This window comes from Scyliorhinus torazame, unplaced genomic scaffold (assembly GCF_047496885.1).
Source record: "Scyliorhinus torazame isolate Kashiwa2021f unplaced genomic scaffold, sScyTor2.1 scaffold_1006, whole genome shotgun sequence".
NCBI classification, from domain to species: domain Eukaryota; kingdom Metazoa; phylum Chordata; class Chondrichthyes; order Carcharhiniformes; family Scyliorhinidae; genus Scyliorhinus; species Scyliorhinus torazame.
In genome coordinates, this window is record NW_027308733.1 from 1 (window position 1) to 17,895 (window position 17,895).

General features: G+C 51.7%; 1 protein-coding gene across 1 annotated transcript in view; it reads right to left on the reverse strand.

Annotated features, from left to right (window-relative positions):
* Positions 1-416: 416 nt before the first annotated feature.
* Positions 417-17,895, reverse strand: part of LOC140406901 (sex hormone-binding globulin-like) — a 64,111-nt gene continuing 46,632 nt past the window's right edge. Inside the window, exons 2-8 of the mRNA XM_072494768.1 lie at positions 16,954-17,075; positions 10,640-10,829; positions 9,671-9,832; positions 9,324-9,489; positions 9,023-9,177; positions 6,992-7,211; positions 417-913 (exon numbers count right to left, since the gene is read on the reverse strand). Coding sequence (XP_072350869.1) covers positions 711-913; positions 6,992-7,211; positions 9,023-9,177; positions 9,324-9,489; positions 9,671-9,832; positions 10,640-10,829; positions 16,954-17,075 — 1,218 coding nt within the window. The 3' untranslated portion in view covers positions 417-710. The remainder of the gene's footprint in view (positions 914-6,991; positions 7,212-9,022; positions 9,178-9,323; positions 9,490-9,670; positions 9,833-10,639; positions 10,830-16,953; positions 17,076-17,895) is intronic.

Below are 17,895 nucleotides of genomic sequence, written 5' to 3' on the forward strand. Positions count from 1 at the left end.
GGAAAACCTTCCCGTATCGAGCCCTGTCACACCCTGTGAGGATACAGTAAGTTTGAATGAGGTGGCCTCTCCTCTTTGACACGCTGAGAGAGAGATACAGGCCCATTTCCCTCATCGCACAGGAGTTGCAACAGGCCATTCGGCCCATCAGGTTGCAGAGTCTGGCGGCCGTGTCCTCTCTTTACCGGCAGGGTACACATCCCAAAGGTGGATGTCCCTGTTTGAGATTGACTGACTGGGCTGAGATGGAGCTCGAGAAACCCCCCCACCACCACCCCGCACCCCGGGGCCGCCATTTTATTTCTGCAGAGTCCGCCCAAGGGCCAATCAGCCTCGAGCCTTGAACCGTCCGATGACACCGCGATCGGACCATCCGCGACGGAGCACCACATAAAAAACCCACAGGACACAAAGGAGACAATTGTGCAAGAGTTTATTATCGGCAGGAGGTGCAGCAAGCGGGGGGGGGGGGGGGGGGGGGGGGGGTGCATGGGAAGGGGAGCAGGGGGTGGTGTTGGAGGGGGGAATGCCGTTTATTGGACCATGGGAAGTTTACAGCGAGAGGACACTGGGCCAATCATGTCTGCCCCAGGCCGAATAAACAGGTCGCCCCCCCCCCCCCACCCCGGCCTAATCTCCACCCCCTCCAGGGAATATTCCCTGTGGCCTCCCCGATTAACGGTGAGGGTGGCTACTCGGCAGCTCGACTTTCAGAACTCTTTGGTCTTCAGCTGGGCGAAGCCACCAGTGAGGATCGACGGGCTGGACGATTGTTTCGGAGCCGGGCAGCTGTGGGACGAGACTGAGTCGTGTTTGAACAGGACCTGGTTGAAGTCCACGGCAGCGCCCTGGAGTCGGACGTCCTGCATGCAGCCCGCGTACAGGTACCAGTCATACCCCAGTTTATCCAGGCCTAGACGGAAAGGATAAATGCACAGAGACATCATTGGCTTGGTGACCAAACCCTCCCTATCTCTGTCACCTCCTCCAGTCCCTACAACCCTCCCTATCCCTAACCTCCTCCAGTCCCTACAACCCTCCCTATCTCTGTAACCTCCTCCAGCCCCTACACCCCTCCCTATCTCTGTAACCTCCTCCAGTCCCTACCCCCTCCCTATCTCTGTAACCTCCTCCAGTCCCTACACCCCTCCCTATCTCTGTAACCTCCTCCAGTCCCTACACCCCTCCCTATCTCTGTAACCTCCTCCAGTCCCTACACCCCTCCCTATCTCTACACCCTCCCTATCTCTGTAACCTCCTCCAGTCCCTGACAACCCTCCCTATCTCTGTAACCTCCTCCAGTCCCTACAACCCTCCCTATCTCTGTAACCCCCTCCAGTCCCTACAACCCTCCCTATCCCTAACCTCCTCCAGTCCCTACACCCCTCCCTATCTCTGTAACCTCCTCCAGCCCCGACAACCCTCCCTATCTCTGTAACCTCCTACTGCCCCCTACACCCCTCCCTATCTCTACACCCTCCCTATCTCTGTAACCTCCTCCAGTCCCTACAACCCTCCCTATCTCTGTAACCTCCTCCAGCCCCTACAACCCTCCCTATCTCTGTAACCTCCTACTGCCCCCCTACACCCCTCCCTATCTCTACACCCTCCCTATCTCTGTAACCTCCTCCAGTCCCTACACCCCCTCCCTATCTCTGTAACCTCCTCCAGCCCCTACACCCCTCCCTATCTCTGTAACCTCCTCCAGCCCCGACAACCCTCCCTATCTCTGTAACCTCCTACTGCCCCCTACAACCCTCCCTATCTCTGTAACCTCCTACTGCCCCCTACACCCCTCCCTATCTCTACACCCTCCCTATCTCTGTAACCTCCTCCAGTCCCTACAACCCTCCCTATCTCTGTAACCTCCTCCAGCCCCTACAACCCTCCCTATCTCTGTAACCTCCTACTGCCCCCTACAACCCTCCCTATCTCTGTAACCTCCTACTGCCCCCTACACCCCTCCCTATCTCTACACCCTCCCTATCTCTGTAACCTCCTCCAGTCCCTACAACCCTCCTATCTCTGTAACCTCCTCCAGCCCCTACAACCCTCCCTATCTCTGTAACCTCCTCCAGTCCCTACAACCCTCCCTATCTCTGTAACCTCCTCCAGCCCCTACACCCCTTCCTTTCTCTGTCACCTCCTCCAGCCCTACAACCCTCCCTATCTCTGTAACCTCCTCCAGCCCCTACAACCCTCCCTATCTCTGTCACCTCCTCCAGCCCTACACCCATCCCTATTTCTGTAACCTCCTCCAGCCCCTACACCCCCCTCCCTATCTCTGTAACCTCCTCCAGCCCTACAACCCTCCCTATCTCTGTAACCTCCTCCAGTCCCTACAACCCTCCCTATCTCTGTAACCTCCTCCAGCCCCTACAACCCTCCCTATCTCTGTAACCTCCTCCAGTCCCTACACCCCTCCCTATCTCTGTAACCTCCTCCAGTCCCTACACCCCTCCTTATCTCTGTAACCCCCTCCAGCCCCTACACCCCTCCCTATTTCTGTAACCTCCTCCAGCCCCTACACCCCCCTCCCTATCTCTGTAACCTCCTCCAGCCCTACAACCCTCCCTATCTCTGTAACCTCCTCCAGCCCCTACAACCCTCCCTATCTCTGTAACCTCCTCTAGCCCCTACACCCCTCCCTATCTCTGTAACCTCCTCCAACCCCTACACCCCTCCCTATCTATGTAACCTCCTCCAGCCCCGACACCCCTCCCTATCTCTGTAACCTCCTCCAGCCCCTACACGCCCTCCCTATCTCTGTAACCTCCTCCAGCCCCTACACCCCCTCCCTATCTCTGTAACCTCCTCCGGCCTCTACACCCCTCCCTATCTATGTAACCTCCTCCAGCCCCTACACCCCTCCCTATCTCTGTAACCTCCTCCAGCCCCTACACCCCCTCCCTATCTCTGTAACCTCCTCCGGCCTCTACACCCCTCCCTATCTATGTAACCTCCTCCAGCCCCTACACCCCTCCCTATCTCTGTAACCTCCTCCAGCCCCTACACCCCCTCCGTATCTCTGTAACCTCCTCCAACCCCTACACCCTCCCTATCTCTGTAACCTCCTCCGGCCTCTACAACCCTCCCTATCTCTGTAACCTCCTCCGGCCTCTACAACCCTCCCTATCTCTGTAACCTCCTCCAGCCCCGACACCCTCCCTATCCCTGTAACCTCCTCCGGCCTCTACAACCCTCCCCATCTCTGTAACCTCCTCCAGCCCCGACACCCTCCCTATCTCTGTAATCTCCTCCGGCCTCTACAACCCTCCCTATCTCTGTAACCTCCTCCAGCCCTACACCCCTCCCTATCTCTGTAACCTCCTCCAGCCCCTACAATCCTCCCTATCTCTGTAACCTCCTCCACTCCCTACAAACCTCCCTATCACTGTAACCTCCTCCTGCCCTACACCCCTCCCTATCTCTGTAATTTCCTCCAGCCCCTACAACCCTCCCTATCTCTGTAACCTCCTCCAGCCCTACACCCCTCCCTATCTCTGTAACCTCCTCCAGCCCCTACAACCCTCCCTATCTCTGTAACCTCCTCCAGCCCTACAACCCTCCCTATCTCTGCAACCTCCTCCAGCCCTACACCCCTCCCTATCTCTGTAACCTCCTCCACTCCCTACAACCCTCCCTATCTCTGTAACCTCCTCCAGCCCTACAACCCTCCCTATCCCTGTAACCTCCTCCAGCCCTACAACCCTCCCTATCTCTGTAACCTCCTCCAGCCCTACAACCCTCCCTATCTCTGTAACCTCCTCCAGCCCTACAACCCTCCCTATCTCTGTAACCTCCTCCAGCCCTACAACCCTCCCTATCTCTGTAACCTCCTCCAGCCCTACACCCCTCCCTATCTCTGTAACCTCCTCCACTCCCTACAACCCTCCCTATCTCTGTAACCTCCTCCAGCCCTACAACCCTCCCTATCTCTGTAACCTCCTCCAGCCCCTACAACCCTCCCTATCTCTGTAACCTCCTCCAGCCCCTACAACCCTCCCTATCGCTGTAACGTCCTCCAGCCCCTAAAACCCTCCCTATCGCTGTAACCTCCTCCAGCCCGCCCTATCTCTGTAACCTCCTCCAGTCTCTACACCCCTCCCTATCTCTGTAACCTCCTCCGGCCCCTACACCCCTCCCTATCTCTGTAACCTCCTCCAGACCCTACACCCCTCCCTATCTCTGTAACCTCCTCCAGCCCCAACAACCCTCCCTATCTCTGGAACCTCCTCCAGTCCCTACAACCCTCCCTATTTCTGTAACCTCCTCCAGACCCTACAACCCTCCCTATCTCTGTAACCTCCTCCAGACCCTACACCCCTCCCTATCTCTGTAACCTCCTCCAGCCCCAACAACCCTCCCTATCTCTGTAACCTCCTCCAGCCCCAACAACCCTCATATCTCCGAAACCTCCTCCAGCCCCAACAACCCTCCCTATCTCTGTTACCTCCTCCAGCCCCAACAACCCTCCCTATCTCTGTAACCTCCTCCAGACCCTACAACCCTCCCTATCTCTGTAACCTCCTACACCCCTCCCTATTTCTGTAATATCCTCCAGCCCCGCAACCCTCCCTATCTCTATAACCTCCTCCAGCCTCTACCACCCTCCCTATCTCTGTAACCTCCTCCAGCCTCTACAACCCACCCTATCTCTGTAACCCCCTCCAGCCCCTACACCCCTCCCTATCTCTGTAACCTCCTCCAGCCTCTACACCCCTCCCTATCTCTGTAACCTCCTCCAGACCCTACAACCCTCCCTATCTCTGTAACCTCCTCCATCACCAACAATCCTCCCTATGTCTGTAACCTCCTCCATCACCTACAACCCTCCCTATCTCTGTAACCTCCTCCAGCCCCTACACCCCTCCCTATCTCTGTAACCTCCTCCAGCCCCTACACCCCCTCCCTATCTCTGTAACCTCCTCCAGCCCCGACAACCCTCCCTATCTCTGTAATCTCCTCCAGCCCCTACACCCCTCCCTATCTCTGTAATCTCCTCCATCACCTACAACCCTCCCTATCTCTGTAATCTCCTCCAGCCCCACACCCCTCCCTATCTCTGTAATCTCCTCCATCACCTACAACCCTCCCTATCTCTGTAACCTCCTCCAGCCCCTACAACCCTCCCTATCTCTGTAATCTCCTCCAGCCCGAACAACCCTCCCTATCTCTGTAACCTCCTCCAGACCCTACAACCCTCCCTATCTCTGTAATCTCCTCCAGCCCCACAACCCTCCCTATCTCTGTAAACTCCTCCAGCCCCTACAACCCTCCCTGTCCCTGTAACCTCCTCCAGCCCCTACACCCCCTCCCTATCTCTGTAACCTCCTCCAGACCCTACAACCCTCCCTATCTCTGTAACCTCCTCCAGCCCCACAACCCTCCCTATCTCTGTAACCTCCTCCAGCCCCACAACCCTCCCTATCTCTGTAATCTCCTCCAGCCCCACAACCCTCCCTATCTCTGTAACTTCCTCCAGCCCCTACACCCCTCCCTATCTCTGTAACCTCCTCCAGACCCTACAACCCTCCCTATCTCTGTAACCTCCTACACCCCTCCCTATCTCTGTAATCCCCTCCAGCCCCGCAACCCTCCCTATCTCTATAACCTCCTCCAGCCTCTACAACCCTCCCTATCTCTGTAACCTCCTCCAGCCTCTACAACCCTCCCTATCTCTGTAACCTCCTCCAGCCCCTACACCCCCTCCCTATCTCTGTAACCTCCTCCAGCCCCTACACCCCTCCCTATCTCTGTAACCTCCTCCAGCCCCGCAACCCTCCCTATCTCTGTAACCTCCTCCATCACCTACAACCCTCCCTATCTCTGTAACCTCCTCCAGCCCCTACAACCCTCCCTATCTCTGTAATCTCCATTACCTACAACCCTCCCTATCTCTGTAATCTCCTCCAGCCCCATAACCCACCCTATCTCTGTAACCTCCTCCAGCCCCTACAACCCTCCCTATCTCTGTAACCTCCTCCAGCCTCTACAACTCTCCCTATCTCTGTAACCTCCTCCATCACCTACAACCCTCCCTATCTCTGTAACCTCCTCCAGCCCCGCAACCCTCCCTATCCCTGTAACCTCCTCCAGCCCCTGCAACCCTCCCTATCTCTGTAACCTCCTCCATCACCAACAATCCTCCCTATCTCTCTAACCTCCTCCATCACCAACAATCCTCCCTATCTCTGTAATCTCCTCCATCACCAACAATCTTCCCTATCCCTGTAATCCCCTCCAGCCCCTACAACCCTCCCTATCTCTGTAATATCCTCCATCACCTACAACCCTCCCTATCTCTGTAATCTCCTCCATCACCTACAACCCTTCCTATCTCTGTAATCTCCTCCATCACCTACAACCCTCCCTATCTCTGTAATCTCCTCCATCACCTACAACCCTCCCTATCTCTGTAATCTCCTCCATCACCAGCCCCTACAACCCTCCCTATCTCTCTAATCTCCTCCATCACCAGCCCCTACAATCCTCCCTATCTCTGTAACCTCCTCCATCCACTACAATCCTCCCTATCTCTGTAACCTCCTCCATCCACTACAATCCTCCCTGTCGCTGTAACCCCTCCAGCCCATGCAACCCTCCCTATCTCTGTAACCTCCTCCAGCCCCTACGACACTCCCTATCCCTGTAACCACTCCAGCCCCTGTAACCTCCCTATCTCTATAACTTCCTCCAACTCCTACAATCCTCCCTATCTCTGTAACCGCCTCCAGCCCCTGTAACCCCCTCTATCTCTGTAACCTCCTCCAGCCCCTGCAACCCTCCCTATCTCTGTAACCTCCTCCAGCCCCTACAATCCTCCCCATCTCTGTAACCTCCTCCAGACCCCTACACCCCTCCCTATCTCTGTAACCTCCTCCAGCCCCTACACCCCTCGCTCTCTGTAACCTCCTCCAGCCCCTACAACCCTCCCTATCTCCGAGGCTGGTGAGTGGGGGGGGGGCGGGGGGATGTTTGTTTTTCTCACCAGGAACACCTCCCAGGAACATCAAGGTGTCTCTGTTGAACCAGGAAGTCTTCAGCGCTGCGAAGTCGCTGGCGTCCACAGTTTGACGACCGCGCTGATCGCCGATTTGCAATGTCGCCTCGCTCTCGGAGATGGTCAGGTTCAGCTGCTGCCCGTCACAGAGCCTGGCAGGGCTCTCGATGCTGATGGTCGTCGCCGTGCCCAGGGACAGCTTGAATTGCTGAGGAGGCAACCAACACAGCGGATCAAAGAGGCGAATGGACAGTGCTCGAAGGTTTGGCGTTTGGCGCAGGTGAAGGAAGTTGGACATCTGTAAGACTGGATGGCCAACCTTGATTGGTCCCACACGTGGAGGTTTCGTCACATGCCCTCCAATGCATCCCCCCCGCCCCCCACAATCCACTCATTTGCCGGGCAACATGCCCTTCGCCCCAATATCCCAACCTCCCGGGGTGAATTGGAGGACAGACAAATGTTTCCTTGCTTTCTTCCTTGCTATCTTCGCTGTCTGGCCTTTTGAAAGTTCCTGTTGAATCTGCTTAGGCAGCGCCTTCCAGATCCTACTCACCCCCAGTTTGGTCACTGAAACACTTCCTCCTCGTTTCCTCCATCCAAACCCCTCGTGATTTCTGAGCGCATCGATTAAATCTCCCCCTTAACCTTCCCTGCTCCAGGGAGATCGATCAGGTGCACCGGTATGGCGCATGATGGTTCAAAACCCTGACCTTCCCGACTTGGAAATCCACCAGCCGTTCCTTCGCGGCCGCCGGGTCACGACCCTGGAACTCCCCCCTGAGCAGCAAGGTGGGTGGGACCTCGCTATCAGCCTCCTCCCGTTCCCCCTCCACCCAGACTCTCGGCACCCGACGGCTATTTGACGAGTGCGGGAATCCTAATTGCCCGCCAGTGTTAGACTCAGCCATCCTCCACTGGGACAATTTTCGGGATGGGGGATTTGGTGAGCGACGAGGTAGGATGATCATTGGTTAGCAATGTTTCTCCGTTTCCCCCTCCGCAGTCAAGGGACACAGAGCCATATCTAGGTGAGATCGGTCCAGGAAGCCAGGGTGTGGTGATATGCATCACTGTAAATACACAAGGGGTTAATGTGAATACACTACATCTAAGTAAACACTAGAGGGAGCACCAGAGACATCATGACATGCAGACATACAGCTAATGAACACATAGAATAGGACACGACCAATGGGCAGTCAAGACACCCAGAGGTGGCACTACCACAAGGGGGCAACCCATTTAAAAGGACAAGGCATACATGCTCTTCGACAGGTGAAACTTAGAGAGAAGGACAGGGGCAGATCAGATGCATCACACCCACCGCATGGCTTAGAGCAGACTGGTTAGTTAGACTGAGTTACTATAGCAAGATTAGCAGGAGAGTCAAACTCAAGTAGAATTGTTAACTGTTCAATAAATGTGCTAAACCTATCTCCGAGTCGGAACCTTCCGTTGTCAGAGTGCACATCTAGGAAGCAGCTTATGCTACATGAAGAAGCCGAACACAACACAGGGAGCTTCGGCCGTGAGAACGGGGGCGGTTAATGTCCCCCCCCCCCACCTCCCCCACTCAGGGAGGTCTCCCTCGCCAGGTTCCGGGGGAGACAACAACATGATGCAATGTCACTGGGCTGGTATTCCTGAGGCCCGGCCTAACATTGCGGGGACGAGGGTTCAAATCTCGTCCAATATTGATTCAAATTCAATGAATGAAATCTGGAATTGTAAAGTTACTCTCAGTCATGGTGACCATGGAGTTATCATCGATTGACGTTAAATCCCATCTGGTTCACCTTTAGGGAAGGGGAAATCTGCCGTCCCTACCCTGGTCTGGCCTACACGTGACTCCAGACCCACAGCCAATGGGGTTGACTCTTAAATGCCCTCTCTCGGAAGTGGGCCGAGCGAGACACTGGGTTCGAGGGCAGTTAGGGGAGGGGGCGACGAAGACTGGCCCAGCCCCCAATGACACTCGCGTCCCCACGAGAGAAGTTACAAAGAAGGTTCACGCACCTCGTGGTTGTCCTGGAGGGAGAACTGAATCTTTAGGAGAGGGTCGTGTCCCCCTGTCAGTAGCGCCATCACAAGGCCGTTGTGTTTGTTCGGACGTATCACCACCTCGAAGCTCAGGGACCAGCTCACCTCGGTCCCGGATGCGTTCAGGAGATCTGGGGGGCGTCAGAGGAGACAGACGTTGGGGTGCCGGCTGGGCATGGGGGGTGGGGGGGGTTCATGCAGAGACTCAAGGGGAGGGTTGTCGGGGCGGGGGGCGGGAGGGAGGGGTGTAGGGGGCTAATTTCCGAGATTCTCTTACCACTGCATCTGAACACTGCCATTCCCAACCCGGGGAAGAAGGAGCCGGTCATGATGTCGGTGTGACACTGCAGGTTGGGGTTCCTGGCCACCTTCTCCTTGATCCATGAGGTGTTTTGCTGCAGCCAATTCCAGTTCACGATGCAGGCGTCCAGAGAGTGCCGGAGCTGAGGGGGGGGCCGGAGATAAAGGTTTGTCACCTCAACCAGGAAAGTGCGTCGCCCATCCCTCCCCCACCGGAGACCCCCACCGCGGAACCCCCTCCCCCGCTCCGCTGTCGTCCAGCAAACTTTCCCTTTCCGATTTTTCCCATCCCCTCCGCTGATTGCGCGTCCGGGGGAAACTCACTGGCACCAGGAGGCTGGATTCGTTAATCAGAAGCCCACCCAGGGCAATCCTCATGTCCACCATGCTGTCGTCCAGCCCAATGCTGGGGAAAATCGCAATGACCAGGGCGATCTTGTCATCCACAGTCAGTACAATCTCGTTCTTTTGGCTATTCACAGCTATCTGTTAGGGGTGGGGGGAGGGGGGGCGAGAAGAACACACAATGACAGCCCGCTTCGTAGACGCTGACATCGAAGATTTACACCGCGGAAGGATGCCGTTCGGCACATCCTGTTCGGAGCTATCCAGTCCCGTCCCACCTCCCACCGCTCGGTCCGCGTGTCGCCTGGGCGCGCAGCATTGTTACGGGCAGAAGGAGGCCATTCAATCCACCGTGTCTCTACTGGTTGGCTGAATGAGCAACCTAGTGAGTATCTAGTGCCACCCCTTTCCCGCTCTCCCTTCCTCTGCTTATTCTTCTCTAATTACAGTGGAATTTCTTCTCTTAACGCCTCCGCACTCTTCCCAAAGCTGAACACGACACTCCAGCTCACATCGAACCGTTCATTCGGCTGGTTTCTGGGATGGGAGGAGTTGTCCTGCGAGGGAAGGTGGGGCGGGTTGGGGCCTGTACCCAGTGGGACCCCCGGCTGGACGTGCTGGAGAGCATCCCAGGAGGCCGGAGAATCGGCCAGCCTGCCGGATGATGATATTAAGGTGGGGACAGGTCGGGAGACTCACAATGTCCTGAATCCCGTTTCCTGCTTCCCGTCCCATCCTCCGGGTCACCCCCGTTCCCGCCGCTATTTTTGAAGCTGAGATCGATCAATGTTTGTCGGCCGAAGGCATTAAGAAATTTGGGTCGCAAGTCAGCCATGACCTCAGTGAAATCCAAACTGACTCATGGGGCCTGTTTCCTGAGTTCCCCCACGTAGTTAAGGTGAAATTGGTGAGTGGGCGAGTGGGGGGGGGGGGGGGGGGGCAGCTTACCTTTCTCCATATTCCATCGTTGAGGATGTTGCCAGATGACACCACGAGGCGACAATGTTCATTGCTAATCTGAATTTCCGGCCTTCCGTTTCTTAGTGCCAGAACGAACCAGTTGTTACCAGCGTCAGCATCACCGTAAAACACAACTCCTTCCGGGTCGTAGGTTCGCAGGTAAAACTCGGACTCAAAGCTGAGGCACAGGGAGAAAGGGACAGGTAGATTTTCTATTCACAAGACCCGCAAAACCCACATTTACCCCTGCATGTTTAAAATTATTTCGTGGGATGTGGGCATCGCTTCCCTAATTTTTTAATCGGCACCCTACCACAAACATTCACTTCCTCCACCACCGACGCACAGTGGCAGCCGTGTGTACCGTCTACAAGATGCACTGCAGCAACTCACCGAGGCTCCTTAGGCAGCATCTTCCAAACCCACGGCCTCTACCATCTAGATGGACAAGAGCAGCAGATACCTGGGAACCCCACCACCTGGAGGTCCCCCTCCGAGTCACTCCCCACCCCGACTGGGAAAAATATCGGCCGTTCCTTCACTGTCGCTGGGACAAAATCCTGGAACCTCCCTAACAGCACAGTGGGTGTACCAACATCTGAAGGACTGCAGCCGTTCAAGAAGACAGCTCACCCACCACCTTCTGAAGGGCAACTAGGGGTGAATAAATAATAAATGCTGGAATAACCGCAACGCCCACATCCCATAAATGAATTTTTTTTAAACTCTAGTGAGTGACGGGCCAATCAATGTGAAACTTACGAATTACAACACAAGTGAAATACAAAACTGTGTGAGGATTAATGAGGCGGCAAAAGGCTGATGTGTTATGTACTCTGGGATAACACAGGCTGCAACTCGATGCAGCTTTGACCAAAAGATACTCCAGACTTTGAAGTATGTTCAATGTGATTTATTGAACCATTAGCACAGTTCTCTATGAGTTCAACTCTCCTGCTAATCTTGCTGTAGTATCTCAGTCTAACTAACCAGTCTGCTCTAAGCCACATGGTGGGTGTGATGCTTCTTATCTGCCCCTGTCCTACTCTCTAAGTGTCGCCTGTGGAAAGGGACAGAGCATGTGCCAGAAGACTGGAGGATAGCAAATGTTGTCCCCTTGTTCAAGAAGGGGAGTAGAAACAACCCCGGTAACTATAGACCAGTGAGCCTTACTTCTGTTGTGGGCAAAATCTTGGAAAGGTTTATAAGAGATAGGATGTATAATCATCTGGAAAGGAATAATTTGATTAGAGATAGTCAACACAGTTTTGTGAAGGGTAGGTCATGCCTCACAAACCTTATTGAGTTCTTTGAGAAGCTGACCAAACAGGTGGATGAGGGTAAAGCAGTTGATGTGGTGTATATGGATTTCAGTAAAGCGTTTGATAAGGTTCCCCACAGTAGGCTACTGCAGAAAATACGGAAGCATGGGATTCAGGGAGATTTAGCAGTTTGGATCAGAAATTGGCTAGCTGGAAGAAGACAAAGGGTGGTGGTTGATGGGAAGTGTTCAGACTGGAGTCCAGTTACTAGTGGTGTACCACAAGGATCTGTTTTGGGCCCACTGCTGTTTGTCATTTTTATAAATGACCTGGAGGAGGGCGTAGAAGGATGGGTGAGTAAATTTGCAGATGACACTAAAGTCGGTGGAGTTGTGGACAGTGCGGAAGGATGTTACAAGTTACAGAGGGACATAGATAAGCTGCAGCGCTGGGCTGAGAGGTGGCAAATGGAGTTTAATGCAGAAAAGTGTGAGGTGATTCATTTTGGAAGGAATAACAGGAAGACAGAGTACTGGGCTAATGGTAAGATTCTTGGCAGTGTGGATGAGCAGAGAGATCTCGGTGTCCATGTACATAGATCCCTGAAAGTTGCCACCCAAGTTGAGAGGGTTACATAGAACATAGAACATAGAAAATACAGCACACGATGTTGTGCCGAACCTTTGTCCTAGATTAATCATAGATTATCAGGGTTGTTAAGAGGGCGTATGGTGTGTTAGCTTTTATTGGTAGAGGGATTGAGTTTAGGAGCCATGAGGTCATGTTGCAGCTGTACAAATCCCTGGTGCGGCTGCATTTGGAGTATTGCAATTCTGGTCACCGCATTATAGGAAGGATGTGGAAGCATTGGAAAGGGTGCAGAGGAGATTTACCAGAATGTTGCCTGGTATGGAGGGAAGATCTTATGAGGAAAGGCTGAGGGACTTGAGGCTGTTTTCGTGAGAGAGAAGAAGGTTAAGAGGTGACTTAATTGAGGCATACAAGATGATCAGAGGATTGGATAGGGTGGACAGTGAGAGCCTTTTTCCTCGGATGGTGATGTCTCGCACGAGGGGACATAGCTTTAAATTGAGGGGAGATAGATATAAGACAGATGTCACAGGTAGGTTCATTACTCAGAGAGTAGTAAGAGCGTGGAATACCCTGCCTGCAACAGTAGTGGACTCGCCAACACTAAGGGCATTCAAATGGTCATTGGATAGACATATGGACGATAAGGGAATAGTGTAGATGGGCTTTAGAGTGGTTTCACAGGTCGGCGCAACATCGAGGGCCGAAGGGCCGGTACTGCGCTGTAATGTTCTATGTTCTTTGTTCTATGTGTGCCCTGTCCTTTTATATGGCTTGTGTAATGCCCCCTTGTGGTAATTACGCCACTGGGTGTCTTGACTGCTCATTGGCTGTGTCCTAGTCTAAGTGTTCATTAGCTGCATGTTTGCATATCATGACATCTCTGGTGCTCCCTCTAGTGTTTACTTAGTTGTAGTGTATTTACATTAACCCCTTGTGTATTTACAGTGATGCATATCACCACAAAGGCATGAGTCCTGTTATGATTCCGGACCAGACCTCAACTTCTGTTAGGATATTGGACAACCCTGAGCACTTTTTTTTAAAGATTTGTAAAACTGGGGGAAAGGATTCTTGCCAACAAACTTCATTCTTAACACAGGATTAAACACATTAACATAACAGAAAGTAGCTTCTCAATTAACCGTTAAACAACCCTTCACAACAAACAGAAATACTTTAACTGCGAGTGGCAGGGGATAAGGAGGGGACAGAGGGAGCATCGGGTGTCGCTCTCTGCCGATGACCTCTTGCTGTATGTTTCGGATCCGTTGGAGAATATGGGAAGGATTATGGGCCAGTTGGGGAGGTTTGGAGGGTTCTCGGGATACAAGCTGAATGTAGGGAAAAGCGAGGTATTCCCGGTGAATGAGCTGGCACAGCGGGCTAATTTAAGGGGGATGCCATTTACGGTAGCGAGGGATAGGTTTAGGTATTTGGGGATTCAGGTAGCGAGGGAATGGACGGGGCTCCATAAGTGGAACTTAACGAAGCTGGTGGAGGAGGCCAGGGAGGATCTTAAGAGGTGGGATACACTCCACTTAACGTTGGCGGGGAGGGTCCTAGTGGTGAAAATGAATATTCTGCCGAGGTTCTTATTTATCTTTCAGGCTCTCCCGATCTTTATACCAAAGGCCTTTTTTCGGAAAGTGGACACAATCATCTCTGACTTTGTATGGGCGGGGAAGGTGCCGTGAGTGGGGAGGACCCTCCTACAGAGGCAGAGGCAGCAGGGGGGGTTGGCGTTGCCAAACTTGCTTAATTATTATTGGGCGGCGAATGTGGACAAGGTGCGGCGGTGGTGGCAAGGACAAGGGGTAGAGTGGGTTAGGATGGAGGAGGAATCTTGTATGGGTCTAGTTTGAGGGCTATGGTGACGGCAGCATTGCCAATGGCTCAGTCCACGGTGCAGTCCACGGTGAAGATATGGAATCAGCTGAGGAGGCATTTTAGGGTGGAAGGGATGTCGGTGCTAACGCCGCTGTGCGAGAATCATGGGTTTGAGCCGGGGGGGATGGATAGTGTATACAGGAGGTGGAGGGAAGTGGGGCTGGTCAAGGTGAGGGATTTGTATTTGGAGGAAGGGTTCGCCAGTCTGGAGGAGCTAAGGGGGAGGGTAGAGCTGCCGAGGGGGAGTGAGTTCAGGTGTCTGCAGGTTAGGGACTTTGCACGAAAGGTCTGGAAGGGGTTCCCTAGGTTGCCGGATACACCCTGCTGGAGCGACTGCTGCTACCAGATGTGGAAGGGGAGGGAAGAATTGGGGATATATATAAGTGGCTGGGGGAGCAGGGAGGCGAGCGGGTGGTGAAGATCAAGGAGAAATGGGAAACGGAGTTGGGAGGGGAGATCAATTGGGGAGTATGGAGTGAGGCACTGTGAAGGGTAAACGGGACCTCCTCTTGTGCGAGGATGAGCCTGATACATTTTAAGGTTGTGCACAGGGTGCATATGACTCGGGCGAGAATGAGTGGGTTCTTTCAGGGGGTAGCAGATGAGTGTGAGAGGTGTGGGCGGGGCCAGCGAATCACATGCACATGGTTTGGGGTTGTGAAAAATTGGGAAGATTCTGGGTGGGAGTGTTCGCGGTCTCAGCCAGGATAGTGGAGGAGGAAGTGGACCCGGACCCTTTGGTGGCGATATTTGGGGTTTCAGAGGAGCCAGAGCTCATGGAGAGGAGGAAGGCCGATGTCGTGGCCTTCTCCTCTCTGATTGCACAGCGGAGAATTTTGCTGGAGTGGCGGTCGGCATCGCCACCGGGGGTAGCGGCCTGGTTGGGTGACCTGTACGACTTCCTGCGGTTGGAGAAGATAAAGTATGAGTTAAGGGGCTCAGCAGGTGAGTTTGGGAAAAGGTGGGGGATGTTTGTGACCGTGTTTGAGGAGCTGTTCGTCGCAGGGGTGGGGGGGGGGGGGGGGGATGGGGCGGGGTGGGGGGGATGGGGAGGGGGGGGGGATGGGAGGGGGGGTGAAAAGAGAGAAAAATCTGTACAAACTGTATAGTTGACTGTTGGGGAGAATGTTTCCCGGGGTGTTTATTTGCTGTAACCTACTTTGATACAAGTTTGAATAAAATGCGTTTTTAAAAAAAGAAATATTTTAACTGCTAAATTACACCTTCTCTCTCTCCAATCAAGCAAAACCCATTACAGGTCAAAAGCCGCTTGTAGTGTAGCCACCTAAGTTGGCCAAGTCCCGATTTAAAATGGCGAACGGCAAAGGCTGCAGGGAAATTCAGCCAACACAGGCAGAAACCAGCAGGTGCAGGTTTGCTGTGTATTTAACTCTGCAAAAGCCCAGACAGCATCGATACCAGCGACCATCAGCATAATAATGTAGCAGCCATCTACATACTAATGCGCAATGCCCGGGCGCAATTGAAACATTTGGGATAAACAAAGCAAAGCCAGACTCCCCGGCGCCAGCAGGAGCCAACGCAAAACGGACACCTCAAGACCGCCCATCGTCCAGGGAACCGCTCCAGTATTGGAGAAATCGAACCAAGCGATTGGAACGAAGTCCAATCATCTAGAACCAGGTACGGGGTCCGCCCCGAAAGGCGGGAAGCCGCTGGGGACTATAAAGTTAAGCCCCCAAGTTCAAATCGCCCTCTCTTCTTCCTGCCCGGGTCACCCAGCAACGCGAACCAATCTTGACCGTGACCGGTGCAGTGACCGCCGAAAGACCATAAGTCTTAATTCAACGCTCGCTACGAGTTCGGCGCTCCTAGCTACCAGTCCGTACCAACTTCGAATCCCGCAGACTCAGAACCCGAACGAAAGGCCATTTGTTTCCCTGACCTGGTGGGCCAGTCCGATGTTAAGTATAGGCCTGTTAGTTGTAGAAGTAGCTTAGACATAGAATTTGTGCATGAGTAGCGATTACTGTGTATAATAAATGTGCTTTGATTTGAATCTTACTAATCGGTGTATTGAGTTATTAATCATTACTTGGACTTGAACCTCATGGCGGTATCATAAAGATACCTGGCGACTCGAGAGCAAAGGTAATAAAACAGCAATTGAACCAACCGAAAACTTAGCAACAGTAAATAAAGTGAGCAAACACTGGTCTACATGCTTAGAGATTTCTTGGAAAGAATGCTTGAAGAGAGAGAGAGATCCTGTCAGGAAACAGCCTATAGATCCTTCTGCCCGTGTCAGACTATTGCTTAACCTGATGGCCTTTGTCAAAAGCTGCTGCTCAGCTTCAAAACTCCTAGCAGATTGCCAAGCCCGTATCAAAACTGCAAATCTACAGGCAGACCTGGCTACTCACAATAATTACAGCATCTTTATTGCAGCACGTGGCACGACCAGGGTAAGGCGCTCGCTGCGTGCGATCCAGATAATCATACTTAAATTAGCCATTTTTTAATACCATTACTACAACAGAAATATATATATATAATACAATCGGTAGAAAAATTGCCTACATTCATCACAGACCATACCTGAAAACTTTCTCCAGCTTCACCGTGACGATCTCGATAGGGATTGGTGCGTCCCACTGGTGAGCTAAAGTTAGAAAGTGTGGATTCTTGTTGATCGACCAGAAGAAGCAGGAACTAAATATCTATTGGTGTTCCAGATAAAAGAGGGAGAAAGATAATATAAACCACATGACAAAATAAAACTGATAATATAAAACTGATAATATAAAACATCTGATAATAGAAAACACCTGATAATATAAAACTAATAATATAAAACTGATAATATAAATCTGATAATATAAAACGGATAATATAAAACTGATAATATAAACCTGATAATATAAACCACATGACAAAATAAAACTGATAATATAAAACATCTGATAATAGAAAACACCTGATAATATAAAACTAATAATATAAAACACCTGATAATATAAATCTGATAATATAAATCTGATAATATAAAACTGATAATATAAAACTGATAATATAAAACTGATAATATAAAACTGATAATCTAAAACATCTGATAATCTAAAACATCTGATAATATACAACTGATAATATAAAACTGATAATATAAAACTGATAATATAAATCTGATAATATAAATCTGATAATATAAATCTGATAATATAAATCTGATAATATACACCTGATAATATAAAACACCTGATAATATAAATCTGACAATATAAATCTGACAATATAAATCTGACAATATAAATCTGATAATATAAATCTGACAATATAAATCTGATAATATAAATCTGATAATATACAACTGATAATATAAATCTGATAATATAAAATTGATAATATAAATCTGATAATATAAATCTGATAATATAAATCTGACAATATAAATCTGACAATATAAATCTGACAATATAAATCTGACAATATAAATCTGACAATATAAATCTGACAATATAAATCTGATAATATAAATCTGAC